This window comes from Athene noctua, chromosome 28 (genome assembly GCF_965140245.1).
Source record: "Athene noctua chromosome 28, bAthNoc1.hap1.1, whole genome shotgun sequence".
In the NCBI taxonomy this organism is placed as follows: domain Eukaryota; kingdom Metazoa; phylum Chordata; class Aves; order Strigiformes; family Strigidae; genus Athene; species Athene noctua.
In genome coordinates, this window is record NC_134064.1 from 6249640 (window position 1) to 6264980 (window position 15341).

Here is a 15341-nt window from a genome sequence, read left to right on the forward strand (position 1 = left end):
CGCTTCTCTGAACACGGGAGAAACGCCCTTTCCCAAACGCGGGAACGGATTTAACGAGCCGTGCGATGCGTTTAATGGAAGCGGCAGCTGCTCACGGCTGTCGCTCCGGCAAAACGCTTCTGGCGCCTTCCCCGCGCTCCCGCGGGCCCCTTCCCTGCGTTAATTTAAAATAACGACCCCGCGAGGCGCCGCAGCCCCGCGCCGGGAAGGGCAAAGCCCGGGGGCAAAGCGGGGGGCTCAGAGCGCGGCCCCGGCCGCCCCGCAGCCCTTGGCGGGGCCGATGTGCCGCTGGCAGGCGAGGATCCTGCGGAGCTCCCCGCGGAAGCGGTCGTGCAGCCACGCGTAGAGGAAGGGGTTGCAGCAGGAGGAGCTCATGGCGAACCAGTGGCAGAGCAGCTGGATGAGGAGGAAGTGGCGCTTGTCGATGAGGTCGATGTCGATGTCCCGGATGACGTTGAAGACGTGGATGGGCAGCCAGCAGACCCCGAAGGCCGCCACCACCAGCACGATGAGGCGGAAGATCTTCCTCTTCCTCAGGCGGTCGAAGGCGGCCTGGCTCCGCGTGGGGTGGCCGGGCAGCACCCGGTTCCTCAGCTTCACCGAGATGCAGATGTAGGAGAGGGAGACGGCGGAGAGGGGCAGGATGTAGGTGACGATCAGGGTGCCGTAGGCGTAGGCCAGGCGCTGCGTCTCCTTCTCCATCCAGAACTCCTCGCAGATGGCGAAGCCCTCCTGCCGGAACTCCACGTGGTACGTGTGGGCGACGGCGGGGGCCACCAGCCCGCAGGAGAGCAGCCAGATGCCCCCCACCACGGAGATGCAGCTGGTGACCGAGATGCGCTTCTTCAGGGGGTGCACGGTGGCGTAGTACCTGCGGGGAGAGAAACGGGGGAACCCGGCCCCAGAGCAGCCCCTCAGTGGTGGGGGGAGGCGCCTCTGGGAGCAGGGACACGGCCCCGAGCGGCTGCTGGGACAGGGCTGGGGACGGGGGGGGGTGACGGCGTCCCCTGGCTCTGCCACAGGCGCTGTGGAAGGGTCACAGGAGCCTGGGGGGCAGCCAGGCCCGGCCCTGCCTCGAGGACCGCAGCAGCCCTCGGCGAGCGGCAGCAAAAAGCCGAAAATTCCTCTTTTACTTCCTCCCCCCGAGCACCTTCCTCTCCTCTCCGCGCCCCCTCACCTTACGACCAAGGCTTGGCCCCAGAAAGCTCCCACCGAGGTGTCTCCCGAGGCCACCGTTTGATTTTCCGCGGCTCTCGCGGACGGACGGAGCTCTGCCCCCCGCCCCGGCCCAGCCCCGCGCCCCGGCGGCTCCTCGCGCTGGAGTCCCAGACCAGTGTAATAATTTATTGTAACTAATTTGCTAAGTTAAGCAGGGTGGGTGTTGTAATAAAACTACTGCAACTAATCTGCTGGGCTGGGCAAGGCGGTACGGTACACTTGAACGACCTGTAAATGTTAGACAATTAAATGTAAAATGGGCCATTCAGATTGGAACAATGGAACCGTGTCTCCCAAACCCCACCTAACATTAGATGGGAACAATGTAACTATGCCTTAAAAAAAACTCCACCAAGAACTGATAAGTAATTTCTGTTTGAGAGAAAAAAAAAAAAAAAGCCCGCCAAAAGGATGAGATCATGAGGCTTTAAAAAAAAAAAAAAAATCCAATAGGAGAAAAGCGCGCCAAGAGACCAAGGTTTCGAAACTTTCAGAAGACCCAACAGGAGGAGGACACGCACCCCAGCAACCCAAATGACCCAGTGAAAAAGAGCAGGACAATCATCTGATGAGAAAGGCTGGTTAAAGACGATGACACACGAGTATAAGAACGCGGGGTTTTTGAAATTCGGGGTGCGTGTGGCAGAGCTGCGGCTCTCCATGCACCCAGCGCTGCTTTGCCTATTGCTTCCCACCCTCAATTGATTGAACCCAAATAAAATTATATATTTTTATAAAAATTGGCTTTGTCTGATTATAACAATTTGGTGACCCCGACGTGATCTCAGTGTGCTTTCCTGGACTGTGGCTTCTCGAGGGGCGCCCCACAGATTGTGGCTCGAAAGTAGCAGTCTGGGTCAGTCTCCAGAGATCAACGAACAAAAAGAGAAGCAATAGTCAAAAGAATCGGAGCTCCAAAGGAAAGACCGCAGTATTAATACCCGGAATTCTGGTGCGCGAAGATCCGAACGCAGACGATGGAGTCGTGAGGATAAGGCACACCGTTCGGTTGGGTGGGATTCGGTTGCTTGTGTGTGAGAGTGTGATTGAGACGGAACCTCATTTTGGAAACAAAAGTAGTTTTGGAGCCAGGATTTGAGTTCCGAATCGAGTGTGGAGGTCTTCTAACCGCGGTTCCAAACTCCCGCGAGGGATTTGGCCGGTGAAGGACCGAAGCGGATCCTATAGGACTCGTGGGTGGGAGCACGGGTTCTAGGGGTACGCGGGTGGGTAAAGGGTTCAGCCCCCCCGCAGGACACTCTCACAGGTAACCAAGGGCGAGAGGAATTGCCGTAGAAAATTCCCAAGGCGAGAGGAATTGCCGTAGAAAATTCCCAAGGCAAAAGGAACTGCCATAGAAAACTCCCAGGCGAGAGGAATTGCCGTATAAAATTCCCAGGAGGTACGTGGGTGGGTAAGATATTCAGCTCCCTGGATCTAACCCCCTACAAGGGTGAGAGAAACTGCCACAGTAAAACCCCTAGATGGGTCAAAGAGAATCAAAAAACCGGGACCAGAAAAAAATGAATAAATTACCAGATATACCACCAGATAGCCCATTAGGCATAATGATTAGAAATTGGAATGAAGATGGTCCTAGAAAAGGAAAAAGTAAATTAAAATTAGTCCAATATTGTATGGTTGAATGGCCAAAGAAACCTTTAAAACCACATGTCTTCTGGCCTACTTTTGGATCTTTTGAAGACTGGATTTGCCAGGCTTTATGTACATATGTTCACTCAAAAAGACCTTTTAGTCAAGAAGAAAGTGATTACGCAAAATTGTGGATCAGGGCTTCACGTCCCTATCCAGTTTCAATATTTACACTAAAAAAAGAATGAGAAATCTGTAGCAAAAGGGGACAAGAACAAGAAAGGGACAGAGAAAGATGATGAATGGGAACCACTAGATAACTTGCCGCCCCCATACTTCAATTTAACAGCCCCGGCGGCTTTAACACCCCCGGCGGTTCCCTTCTGCCTCCGGCTGCAGGTACAGGAGGTAAAACTGCCGTAACTGAGGGAGCGTCTTTATCCCTCACGGGAGGTGCCCCTCGGAGGCAACCAAGGAGGCATCGGATTTGTGGCAGTCCCGTTAAACACCTCCGATGGACGAAATTAAAAAAAAAAAAAAAAAAAAAAAAGGACTATTAGATGATCCTCTCGGAGTAGCTGAGAGGTTAGATCAATTTTTAGGTCCCAATACTTACACCTGGGAAGAAGTACAGTCCATTTTAGAGCATTTTATTTACAACCAAGGAAAGGCAAATGATTAGACCAGCCGGAATGTGTTTGTGGGAACTGCAAAACCAAGCGGGGCCGCCGGCGGGTCAGAACTGGCCCAGTGTCCGCCCTCACTGGGGTCACCAAGAACAGGGCCGGCAGAATATGAGGGACCTCAGAAATTGAACAGTGGCCGGCATTAGAGAAGCAGTTCCTCGGGGGCAAAACATTAATATAGTCTTTAGCGAACATCAAGGGAGAGATGAATCACCCACTGATTGGCTGGAAAGATTAAGAAGGAATTTACAAATGTATTCGGGGGTAGAGCCGACACGCCCCTTGGGAGAGGCTTCATTAAAAAAAAAAAAAAAAAAAAAAAAAAAAACCACACACACACCCCCCAACCCACTCAATTCGTAGCCAATTCGTGAGGTGCCATCAGGAAAAATTTAGAAAAAGTATACAATTTGCAAGACCGGAGTCTGCAGGAACTATTAAAAGAAACACAGAAAGTGTAAAAGCAGAAAGCAAAGGCGAAAATATTTGCAGCAGTCAGAGAAACCTCTGAGATCTCATTCTAATGGCTTTACCTGCAGCTTTGGGTGGTGAAAAGCAAGGGGCAGTAATTAGAGGAAACGAATTAGCATGCTATTATTGTGGAAAGAAGGGACATTTACAGCAGAACTGTAGAAAACAGGAGCAGGATAAAAGGATGTTTAAAGAAGAATAACGGAGTCGGGAGCTCTGTTTTCTGGGGACAAAGGCGTCAAAGGAGTGCTTGATAAAAATAAAATGAAGCCCCAGAGAGAAGAGTTTGGATTTTCAGCAAATAGGGGTGCGGAAAAAAAAAAAATCAACTGTAAAAAATATTCCGAGGGGATTTATTATTGCTACCAGAAGCTGAAATTAAAAAAATAATAGTACAAGAAAAATTTTTAAAAAATATACATTAATGGGAAAAGACGAGCAACAGATAAATCCTAAAGTCTGGTATACAAAAGGAGAGATTGGAAAGCTTAAAATAAAGCCTATTAAAATTGATATAATTGATCCGGAGACACCAATTCAGATAAAACAATACCCCATTCCCCTAAAGGGTCGAGAGGGGCTGAAACCAATTACAGACGAATTATTAAGTAAAGGCACATTGGAACCTTGTATGTCTCCATATAATATATCTGTTTTACCGGTTTTTAAATCAGATAGATCTTACAGATGGGTGCAAGATTTCAGGGCTGTAAATCAGCAAACTGTGGCTCGTTTCCCTGTGGTAGCAAACCCCTCGATGCTGTTGAACCAACTACCCCTAACTATATTTGGTACAGTGTAATTGACTTAAAGGATGCATTTTGATCCTACCCCCCCCTGGACAAGGGGAGCAGAGACTATTTTGCATTTGAATGGGAAGATCCATCTAATAATGGAAAACAACAACTCAGAGGGACAGGGCTTCCCCAAGGGTTTACAGAATCGCCTAACCTTTTTGGGCAGGCATTAAAAAAAAAAAAAAAGTACTGCAGACGTTCAAGCCATCCTCAAAAATAAAGCTTTTACAATATGTAGATTATTTATTAATAGCTGGACAAACTGAGAATGATGTCAGGATGGGGACTATAGAACTGCTGAACTTTGTAAAAAAAAAAATAAATAAATTAAAGGTTTCAAAATCTAAATTACGAATTGTAGAAAATGAAGTCCTTGGGGCACTAGGGCTTTGAGTGATCATTTCTTGAGATATTTTGGCTGCATTGGAATATATGAAATTGCAAACCAAACTACATACGGTTGTTTAACATGTTAAAGGATTAATAAAAGAACTATGAGACAGACCGCAGCTGGTGGAAGGAAAACAGCTTATCAACCTTTTGAGAGGGTCCAGATAGATCTCACAGAAACACCAAAAGTTGGGAGATATAAATATTTGCTGGTAATGGTAGATCAATTAACTCACTGGGTAGAAGCCTTCCCTACCACCAGAGCAACTGCTCAGTCAGTAACCAAAATAGTACTGGAACAAATTCTGCCACGATTTGGAATTCTAAGAGCATTTAATTCGGATCATATTAGCCCAGACACCTCCTTTAGGATTTGCAGTACACAAAATACAACCTGGAGGTGAAGTAATGATTAAAACCTGGAAGGAGGAAAGCTTATCTCATGGATAAGAAGGACCATTCCGAGTACTGTTAACCACAAAAACTGCTGTAAGAACTGCTGAGAGAGGGTGGACTCGAGTTTCAGGGTGAAAGGACCGGTTACAGAAAAGCCTCAGTGGAAGATTGAATCAACGCCGGGAGACCTAAAGCTTCGAATGCAGCGGAATCAACAAAGGGATGGACCGATTAAGGCCAACTGAATAATTAAAGGACTCTATGTGGGTAACCAGAACATTTAAGGTATTTCTTATGAAGTTTTGTAAAATCCTGAATGTTTGTTATAATAAGTTGTGGTGTCTGCTTTATAAATAAGTGTATAAGCCGTTGTATACAGTTGAATAAGAAATTGAATAAGAGTTACAAAAAGGAGAAGACTAAAAATAAATTCGAAGTGAGGGCAAGACCGGGTTGGCCTCCATTTTTGCTGTTGAGAAGAAAAACACCCGGCCGTTGGCAGCAACCCGGTGGGTCTAGGGACAAACAGAAAAATGTGCCATACCGGACCTCACTATAGGGGTTTCCTTTTTCTCCTAATTATATGTATCAGCCCTGTAATGGATACAGAAAATCGAAGTACTCCATATGGTCCCCTTGAAGATAATGAGTTTGTTTTATTAGCCAAGACAATGAGCAGAACTTTCAATCGAAGCCACTGCTGGGTCTGTGGAGGACCTGTAGGACTGTCCAGCTGGCCGTGGGTCTCTGTACCCCTTACTCCATCGCAGACTGTGAGTAATTACAGTGATATTAACAACACTGTCTGGGAAGAAAACGGAGCATGGCCAATCCAGTTTCCAAATCAGGGCAGATTTTGTGTGAACCAAACTCAGAAAGGAGGAACTGATGTAGGGGAGAGTAAGTGCCAGTGGACACTTACACATAAATTGATCAACAAAGACAGAGGTATTTATATATGGTTATGGCTTAATGAACAGGGACATAGCAACGGATTCAAGGGATTTTGGTCAGATAAAAATAAAACTGAACATGCTAAATTATACAGAAATAGCTTTTATAATCGAACCTGTGTATGGAAAAATGATATGGGATCCTGGTATTGCAATATACAGATAAATGATAATTTTGAATGAAGTTTTCAGTCCTTTAGGAGATAAAAACAACCTTAACTGGATCCCTGATTATTTGTTATTAATTCTCACTTTTGGACTTTGTATCTTGAACAAATTAATTAACCTTGTTAAGAACAGGATTGAAGCTGTCCAGCTCATGATGTTAAGGCAACAATACACTGGTTTAGCCCAACAAGAAGAACACCGACTAGAGACTGAACCAGAAGATACGGCCCTTTTAGAGGCTACTAGAGAAGCTATTTTAAAGCTTAACCAGCAAATTAGGGTATAAAAAAAAAAAAAAAAAAAAAAAAAAGGGGGGATTGTAATAATTTATTGTAACTAATTTGCTAAATTAAGCAGGGTGGGTGTTGTAATAAAACTACTGTACCTAATCTGCTGGGCGGGGCAAGGCGGTACGGTACACTTGAACGACCTGTAAATGTTAGACAATTAAATGTAAAATGGGCCATTCAGATTGGAACAATGGAACCGTGTCTCCCAAACCCCACCTAACATTAGATGGGAACAATGTAACTATGCCTTAAAAAAAAAAAACTCCACCAAGAACTGATAAGTAATTTCTGTTTGAGAGAAAAAAAAAAAAAAAAGCCCGCCAAAAGGATGAGATCATGAGGCTTTAAAAAAAAAAATCCAATAGGAGAAAAGCGCGCCAAGAGACCAAGGTTTCGAAACTTTCAGAAGACCCAACAGGAGGAGGACACGCACCCCAGCAACCCAAATGACCCAACGAAAAAGAGCAGGACAATCATCTGACGAGAAAGACTGGTTAAAGACGATGACACAAGAGTATAAGAACGCGGGGTTTTTGAAATTCGGGGTGCGTGTGGCAGAGCTGCGGCTCTCCATGCACCCAGCGCTGCTTTGCCTATTGCTTCCCACCCTCAATTGATTGAACCCAAATAAAATTATATATTTTTATAAAAATTGGCTTTGTCTGATTATAACACCAGCAAAGCCCCGCTGCGCCCGCCCGCGTTGGAACTGGAGGACTGGGGCTAAAATCATCCCTTTGCGACAAATCCCGATGACGTTTTGGGAACGTGCTGAGGACACTGTAACCCGGTGGCTGCCTCCTGAGCAGGAGAAACAAGCAAATCGTTTTCACCCCCAAAAAATAAAAGGCGCTTTGTTGAAGAGCAAAAGAACTCCAGCACTCTTGGGGATGTTTCGAGCCCCCGACGAGGGCAGCACAGCTCTGCCGGCAGTCCAGGCTTTTCTCAGCTCAAATTTTCCCCTTTTTATTTTTTTTTTTTCTTTTTCCCTTCCCATGATGGTCCAGCCCTGCTCTCCCCCAGGGGCAGAGGCAAACCAGCATGAGAGGATCTCTCCGTGCTGCCGGCATCGCACCCATCCCGGCAGGGTTTGGAGCATCATTTACAAGAGGAGGTCTCTATGGAAACACGGTTTTTATAACACCCCCCCATCAGACCCTGCCCAGGTGCACTCAGGGAGGCCCAAGCACTCTCCACGCGGGGGCCAGAACGCGGCGTGACTGGGCTGCACGTTTATCCAGCAAAGGATGAAGAATCGGGTGGAAAGTCCAAGGAGCCCTTGCGCGAGAGCCGTCCCTGCCGGGAGCACGGACCCGTTTCCGTAGAGGCGGCTTTGCACAGGCAGGCGTGAAACTGCACAAGATCATTTCCCGATGCCAACCGGCCGCCGGCCGAGCACCCCGCTACGCTTCCTCCCCCCGAGACTGGGCCCTGACGCTAAAGAGAAGGTTGCAGAGAGACTGCCAAGATCCCTTGGATTTTCCCGTTTCCCATTTTGAGTGTTTTGGCACTTAACACCCTGAGCAGAGCTCGAGAGGACGAGGGGGGAGAGACCCAGACCCTCAAACCTCCCGCCCCGCCACCGCTTACCTGTCAACCGCGATAGCCGTGAGTGTGAAGACGGAGACGTAAACCGTCATGGGCTGCATCAGAAACACAAAATAGCACAAAAACTTCCCGAAAACCCAGCCCTGGGGGTTGAAGGCGTAGGCCAGGGTGAAGGGCACGCACGTGGCACACATCAGCATGTCGGAGAAAGCCAGGTTGCCGATGAAGAAGTTGGTGACGTTGTGCATCTTCTTCGTCTTACAGATGACGTAGAGGAGCAGGTAGTTGCCGAAGATGCCGACGAGGACGACCAGGGCGTAGCAGGGGATGATGAGGGGTTTGAAGGACTGGATGAGCTGCACCCCGGTGAACTGCGCGCTGGCGTTGGGGCGGTTCTGCAGGGCGAGCTTGTAGACGGTGGCGTTGGCCTCGTCCCCGTCCCCCTCCATGGCTGCGGCTCAGCCCCTCTGCCTGCAGGCAGGAGGGAAAACCCCTGACTCGACCAGCCTCAGCACCCCAAAATCCAGCAGCTGTTTTAGGGGCCCACGGGGTGCATCCTGCTCCTCATCACGGCTCTGCTGCGGCTGCCCCCCACCCTGCACCCGGGGAGGCTCCTCAGGACGGCGGCTTCGTCCTGGGGGCTCCCGGGGAGGGAAATGGAAAATCCGGCTCAGAAAAGGGGCGATGCCGGCGAGCAGCCCTGCACGGGGAGGGAGAGACAGCCCCAAGCGCAACAGCAGTTACAGCTCAGGGGGAAGAGGAGAAGGGGGAAAGCAGCGGGGCTGTGCGCGGGCTCGGGAAAAGCACTTACCGAGATCTGGTCTCCCTGACACCCCTCTAACGAAGCGTTCGCAGCAATCCTGCCTCTGCCCCAGCCCAGCCGGCGCGGAGGGAAAGCTGCTGGCAGGAGGAAAAGGGAAGCGGCAGCGGAGCCAGAAAATAGCTCCTAATGTTTCTGGAAATAACAAACGACGTTAATGGATAAACGAATAAAGACGCTCTGCTACTTTTGCGCTGACTCAAAGCCTCGTGCGCCTGCACCCCGCTCATCCACCCCCTCACGAGATGAGCCAGGCTCCCCTCGGACGCCGAGTCCGGCAGCAGCCAGCCCGGGCGCCGCCACCGCCGCTGCGGGTCGGGGGGCTCAGCCGAGACCTTTCCGGAGACCCCGGCACGGTCCCACCGAAAGCGCCGCCGGGTTGTCACGGAATCGACTGCGAAGGGAACGGGACGGGGGGCGAGGAGGAAATTCGGGGGCAAAAACCAGATCAGTCCTGGAAGAGGCAGCACCTTCCCCATCCCCGGCACAGAGCGCGCTGCCGGACCCCCGCGGGCCCCTGCCCGGGGCAGCCCCCTCCCGCATCCCCACCTGCCCCCCGCCCGCTGCATCGTCTCACCACCCGCCGCGGCCCAACTTTAATTCCCTGGGCTATTTCCCACGCTATCCCTCGCTCTCGCCCAGCACAGGACCTCCCGCCCTGTTTATTGCTCTCCGCACCAGACGTTATTTCACCCTCAAGCCTTCACGTACCTGACCCGCTCAGACCGAGACGCACCGGGCGGGTTTTGGGAGTCCCCAGGGGAGCCCAGCGCGGAGCCGCACCCGGCCGCGGAGTTTCGTGTCGCGTCTCAGCAGCCCCCCAAGAGCTCCACAGCCCCAATTTGCATTAAGGGGGGGTTTTTAGATCAACTTCCACCCGCCGTGCCCGCTTCACCCCGCGCCTTTGTGAGGCGCCTGACCTCGAAGGGCGCGTGCGGAGGCAGGAGAGGCGTTTGGGCACAAAGTGCCTCTTACCGAACGCTTACAGCTGGATCCAAAGCCGTGAAGCCGCCCCCCCGCCGCTCTTGGTTCTGCTCGGGGAGGGATTTTACAGGCTGAGCATCATCAGGTAAAAAACCCCTCCCGTAAATAAAGTACCATGTGCAGAAGCCTCCTCCTGAGCCCCAGCCGCGGGTCCCCAGACCCAGGGCCCCGTGTCCAAACCCGGCGCCGGCGGCACAGAGTTAAGTTGTGCTCAGCCCAGCAGCGTTCCAAGGCAGCTGCCCCCCCGCAAGCTGGGCAGGGTCCTGCTCGGGGGCTGCCCTGGGGCTGCAGAGGGGAGCAGACCCCCCCCCCAGTGCCCCCCTCAGCAGCCATCCCGGTGAGGAGGGGGATCGGGGCAAAATAATTTCAACTGGGGGAAGTTTTACTTAATTTAGTTTATTGCAGTTAACACAAGCTCCTCATCCTTGCCGTGACTATTGAGACCACAGAAAATTTAGGTAATTAAAAGCTATTTGGGGAAATGTCTCCTACACCCCCAGGCTCAGGCCTCCTCCTGCCCTCTCTGCCCTGCACCAGACCCCTGAGATAAGGGGGGGGTCACACTGGGGGTAGCCGGGCACCCAAGGGCGTTAACGGGGCGCTCAGGCGTGCACCCAGGTTTGCACCGTTTAACCCCTCACGCAATTACTTGGGTGCTCGCGGGTGAGCTGATGGGGTGCTCACGCATCAGATAATTGGCCGCTCACGCAGAAAATCAAAGGGCTGTCCTGCGGTCGTTCACTGGAATTTGCTCGTGCAAAAAGGCGGGAGAGGCTGCGACCTGTGCCCGGTGGCGGCGCAGGGTCCAGCCCCGAACGGTTCTGCAGAGACAAAACCCGGCTGAGCCCCGGCTCTCGGGGGGTCTCACGCCGCCCCCCTGGGCTGTGGGGTGTGACGGGGAACATGTGGAGGTCGTGCACCCGCTATCCCATCCCAGGCACCCGGCAAAGCCGCCCCAGAACGGCTCCTGGCCCCGGCGGGCTGCGGTGCTGCGAGCGCCCGGGGCTGAGCCCAGGACCATCCTGCCCATCAGCCCCACAAACTCCTGGGGAACCAGTTAGCCTGGGAAAAAGCTCTGAAGCAACTTTTAGCTTCAACAGGAGCATTTCCTGCACCCCTGGCAGAGAGTGACGAGGGGACGACCCTGGCGGGGGGGAACAGAGCCCGTTTCGGTGCTGGGTGGGTGGACACAGCACCAGCCACATGCAGCGTGACCGAGGGCTTGTCTGGGCCTGTTTTGTCTCCATGACATCGAGACTCGGCTATTAATTACCTGGCAGTTGCCATGGTTATGCCAAAGCCCTCCAGATGCTGCAGGACGGGGTGAGCTCACTGCTGCCAGGGGCTGCAGGAGCGGGGACAGAGCATCTCCCCCCCAGCTGACTCCAGCCCCCAGCTGTGGCTCTGGGGGGTCCCCGCGGCATTTGCGGCAGGGGCTGGGCACGCTGTCCTGCAGACCAGGCTTGTGGCTGGCATGGGGGGACAGCTCTGTCCCCACGCACCCACCGGGGAGTCAGTCCTCGCTCTGGGAGGGCCGGGGGGGCCGTGTCCCGGGCTCCCACCGCTCTCGGGGAAGCGCCCGCAGGTCAGCCAGCACCACGGCTGCTGCTTGTGCACGTCGGTGCCGGGAGCTCTCCCGACACGCTCTGGGTGTCAGAGGCCACTGTGCAAATCCTCTGGTTCTGACCTTAATCTGCTTTACATTTCTTCCATTCCTGGGTTTCTCTCGGGCTTAATCTGCGCCCAGCGAAACGTCCTGATGCAGCTGCTGGCTGACGCCGAGCAGCGAGCTTCCCACTGCACAGCGCCCGAGGAAAGGGGAGCAAGGAATCCATCTGCACCCAGCACCCCTAGAACCCCCCGAGAGGGGCCGCGGGACGCTCTGGCCCCCACGAGACGCGGAGCAGCCCTGGCAGCGGGGCTCACCCCTCGGGCCACACGCTGTCACACCGACAGGTCCCAGAGCCGATCCCGGGGAAAAGCGGCTGGAGTCACCATTTCCATGAGAAACGCCCCAGCCCTGGCTCTGATCCCCTCTCCGGGAGTAGCACGGAGTGTTGTGTGCTGGGAGCGAGGCTGGATGAGTTCGTTGCTCGTTAAGGTTTTGCTCTCCCCCCCTTTCACCCCCCGAGCTCGGGGCTGCGCACAGCGGCACCTTCCTGCTCCCCGTCCCAGGGCACGGCCCAAAGCCCCGCGCGGGGAGGGGGTCGGGGCGCACACTTGCCTTGCAGGAGGTGATGCCCGAGAAGGCTCTGCCCGGGGCGAAGGCCGCGTGTGATCCTGTCCCTGGGATCCTGTCCCTGGGATCCTGTCCCACGTGGCCCCGGGGCCGGGCAGAGCCCGTGCCAGTGGCCAACACGCTGCAGCCCGTCAGGGCTGGCAGCTGCTCCCCCCCGGCCTCTCCCCAGCCATTACAGCCTGATGACACCACCCGTCCCCCCACCCGCCGACCAGCTCGGCTCTGCGGCTTTTTCCATTTTAAGTGGGGAATATAAAAAAAGAAAAAGCCCCCGTACTCCCTCCCCAGCCCCCCCACCTGCAGACTGAGGGCTCCCCTCAAAGTCAACCTTGCTGCCAGGTAACATCCTGCCTATAATGGATTTGGGCAATTTTCTCAATTAGGAATTGTAATTGTATTATCGCAGTGGCTGCTTGTTCTGGGAGGCTTTTGGCCGCGTTTCCCCGGGCTGCCGTGAAGGCAGCAACGCAGCTCTGCCCTGTTGATCCAAACAGGAGACAGAGCCGGAACAAAAGGGCTGTTAGAAGGGAGCTCGCAGGATAATTGGTGCCAGGGCTGAGCCGGGGGGGGGGGTCACGAGCACCTCGGCCTCAGAGCATCGTGTCCTCCCCCAGAGAGGCCACTGAGCTTGTGTGGACACACGAGCCCCGAGGCAGAGCACGGGGCAGCTTCCTCCTCCTCCAGACACAACGGGGCTGGGAGACCCCCAGCCTCCTGCCCTGGCAGCAGCCTGCAGCTCCCCAGGGGCTGCTGCTGGGACCCCCAGGCCCCCAGAGCCGTGGCTTGGAGCCGTGACCCGCAGCATCACGGTGGTTACACACATGGAATATGTTTTCCTGAGAGGAGGCAGAGAGCGGCTGGGGGCAGTGGGCAGGGAGAGGCCGGTGCCGGAGCACCAGAACACAGCCCAGGGGTATTCGCACTTCCCCAGTGTTGTTGCAGTAAAAAGAAGAAGAAAAATTTCTCCGAGCATGGTGGGACAGGGCGGGGGGACAACAAGGAGGGGAGACACGGGATGATATTCAAAAGCCCAGAGAGTTTGTGTCCCCCTGCAGGGATCTGTCCCGTTTGGCACAAGGCACCTGCAGCTCCAGCACGGGGTGTCCCCACTGTCACGCCCCACACCAGCCCCACGGAGCCTTCTCAGAGCAGCGGCCACCCTACACTGCCCCGCAGTCATCCTCATCGCCCGCGTCTTCCTCCCAGAGCTCTTCCTTGTGGGGCTGGGACGCGGCATCATCTTCCACTGGGGAGAGAAGGTGCAGAGCTGCAGCGGGAGGGGGTGACCCTGCCCCACCGAGGGAGGCAAAACCCCCCAGCCACAAGCAGGGCCAGCGATCCCCCCCCCCGGGAATACAGGCACGTCCCTCCCTGCAGCGGCAGAGCTGGCACCGAGCCCACGAACGCAGACAAGCACCGATCCCCCCACAGCCCAGCAATCCCCCCTCCCTGGGGCAAAACTGCCCTGGTGAGGGCACGAGCCGCCGCTAAAGCCACGGTGGGACCCCGGAGCGCCCCCAGCGGAGCCCCCAGCCCCCACCGCCCCGGCCCCACAGCTCGGTGCCACTCACAGGTGACGTGCTGCCCGCTGAGGTAGACTGGCCCCGCTCCACACTGGAGCACGAAGGTGACGGGAGGGACCAGCTCCAGACCTTTGAGGCTGATCTGCAAAGAGTCAGAGCTCAGCGACCCCCGACCCCGGGCCGGGGCGAAGCTCCCGCCCCACGGCCGCCCTCACCGTGGGCAGCACCGAGCTGCGCAGCGCCGCGATGGGCACCGGCTTGTGCTCTCCGTAGGTGTTCTTCGAATCCACGGCCACCACGTGCAGCTCGTCCCTGGCGTCGGCCCCCAGGCAGATCTGCGGAGGCAAGCACAGACCCGCGGCAAGGAGCCCGGCCGTCAGCCGGCCCCGCTGCTGGGGCACAGGCTCTCCGGCGAGCCCGGGTCTCACCGTTCTCAGCAGGACCAAGTGCTCCAAGAAGTCATCGTCCTCCTTCACCACGCAGCTGCGGGCGCCCGTGGTCAGCTGGCAGCCTGCGGGGACACGGCCGGACTCTGCATTTGTGCCCCCCCGGCCAAGCCTCGGGCGAGCCGAAAGCAACAGGGAGGCTTCCCTGGGCGCCCACACCACAGGAAAGGGGGAAACACCCCCCGTGCACACCCACTGTGCCCCCAACCCGCAGGTCCCACCCAAGCGGCCCGGGGGGTGCAGCTCCGTACCCCACAGCGCAGCCACAGGCCTCTCCTCCGACAGCAACCAGGAGGAGCTGCTCATCCTCCGCAGCGGGTCCAACGCCGGCAGCAGAAACCAGCTCCTGGGGAGCAAACACCAGAGAGAACAGCATTCAGCTGCTCTGGAGCAGAAACACAGGGAAGAAACGTGACTTTGGAGCCGTGGGAGCAAACCCTGGGTCCCCCAGAGCCGGGAGGCAGCGCGCAGGCAGCTCACACCCGCGCGCTCGCTTTCTGCCGGCGGTGACAGCAGCAGGCGCAGCCTCCCCCGGCAGGACAGCACTGCTGAGCGGAGAATAAAACCGCTCAGCTGCTCGGGCAGTCCCCAGGGAAAGGAAAAGCCACTTAAATGCCTTTACAGGCCAAACCAGCTCCGAGGGGAGCAGCGTCCCCGCAGCAGAGGCGGCTCGGGGCAGTCGCTGCACCCTCCCAGCGCAGCGCCGCCGTGGCAAACGCCTCCAAGGAGCGTCGCACAGAGAGAGCACTCGGGGGCCCCCCAACACCACACGAGCCCCAGGGACCAGCTTAATCCAGCGGCACAACCCAGCCTGAGGAC

General features: G+C 55.1%; 2 protein-coding genes across 2 annotated transcripts; both read right to left on the reverse strand.

Moving 5' to 3' along the window:
* Window positions 1-237: 237 nt before the first annotated feature.
* LOC141971195 (prolactin-releasing peptide receptor-like) lies at window positions 238-8959 on the reverse strand. Its single transcript, XM_074928362.1, has 2 exons — window positions 8553-8959; window positions 238-871 (listed from the first exon to the last, which is right to left on the reverse strand). The coding sequence occupies exons 1-2, from the start codon at window positions 8957-8959 to the stop codon at window positions 238-240; spliced, it is 1041 nt and encodes a 346-aa protein (XP_074784463.1).
* A 4754-nt stretch (window positions 8960-13713) lies between these two features.
* On the reverse strand, window positions 13714-14828 carry LOC141971196 (nucleoplasmin-like). Its single transcript, XM_074928363.1, has 5 exons — window positions 14774-14828; window positions 14505-14587; window positions 14292-14411; window positions 14125-14218; window positions 13714-13799 (listed from the first exon to the last, which is right to left on the reverse strand). The coding sequence occupies exons 1-5, from the start codon at window positions 14826-14828 to the stop codon at window positions 13714-13716; spliced, it is 438 nt and encodes a 145-aa protein (XP_074784464.1).
* Between the last annotated feature and the right edge of the window lie 513 nt (window positions 14829-15341).

Excerpts from the sequence above, each read along its gene's own strand:
- LOC141971195 (XM_074928362.1), bottom strand. The coding sequence starts at position 8,959 with ATGGAGGGGGACGGGGACGAGGCCAACGCCACCGTCTACAAGCTCGCC. Across the intron at positions 872-8,552 it reads ACGGCTATCGCGGTTGACAG|GTACTACGCCACCGTGCACC; the intron begins GTAAGCGGTGGC and ends CTCTCCCCGCAG.
- LOC141971196 (XM_074928363.1), bottom strand. The coding sequence starts at position 14,828 with ATGAGCAGCTCCTCCTGGTTGCTGTCGGAGGAGAGGCCTGTGGCTGCG. Across the intron at positions 14,588-14,773 it reads GCCTGTGGCTGCGCTGTGGG|GCTGCCAGCTGACCACGGGC; the intron begins GTACGGAGCTGC and ends GTGTCCCCGCAG. Across the intron at positions 14,219-14,291 it reads GCAGCTCGGTGCTGCCCACG|ATCAGCCTCAAAGGTCTGGA; the intron begins GTGAGGGCGGCC and ends GACTCTTTGCAG.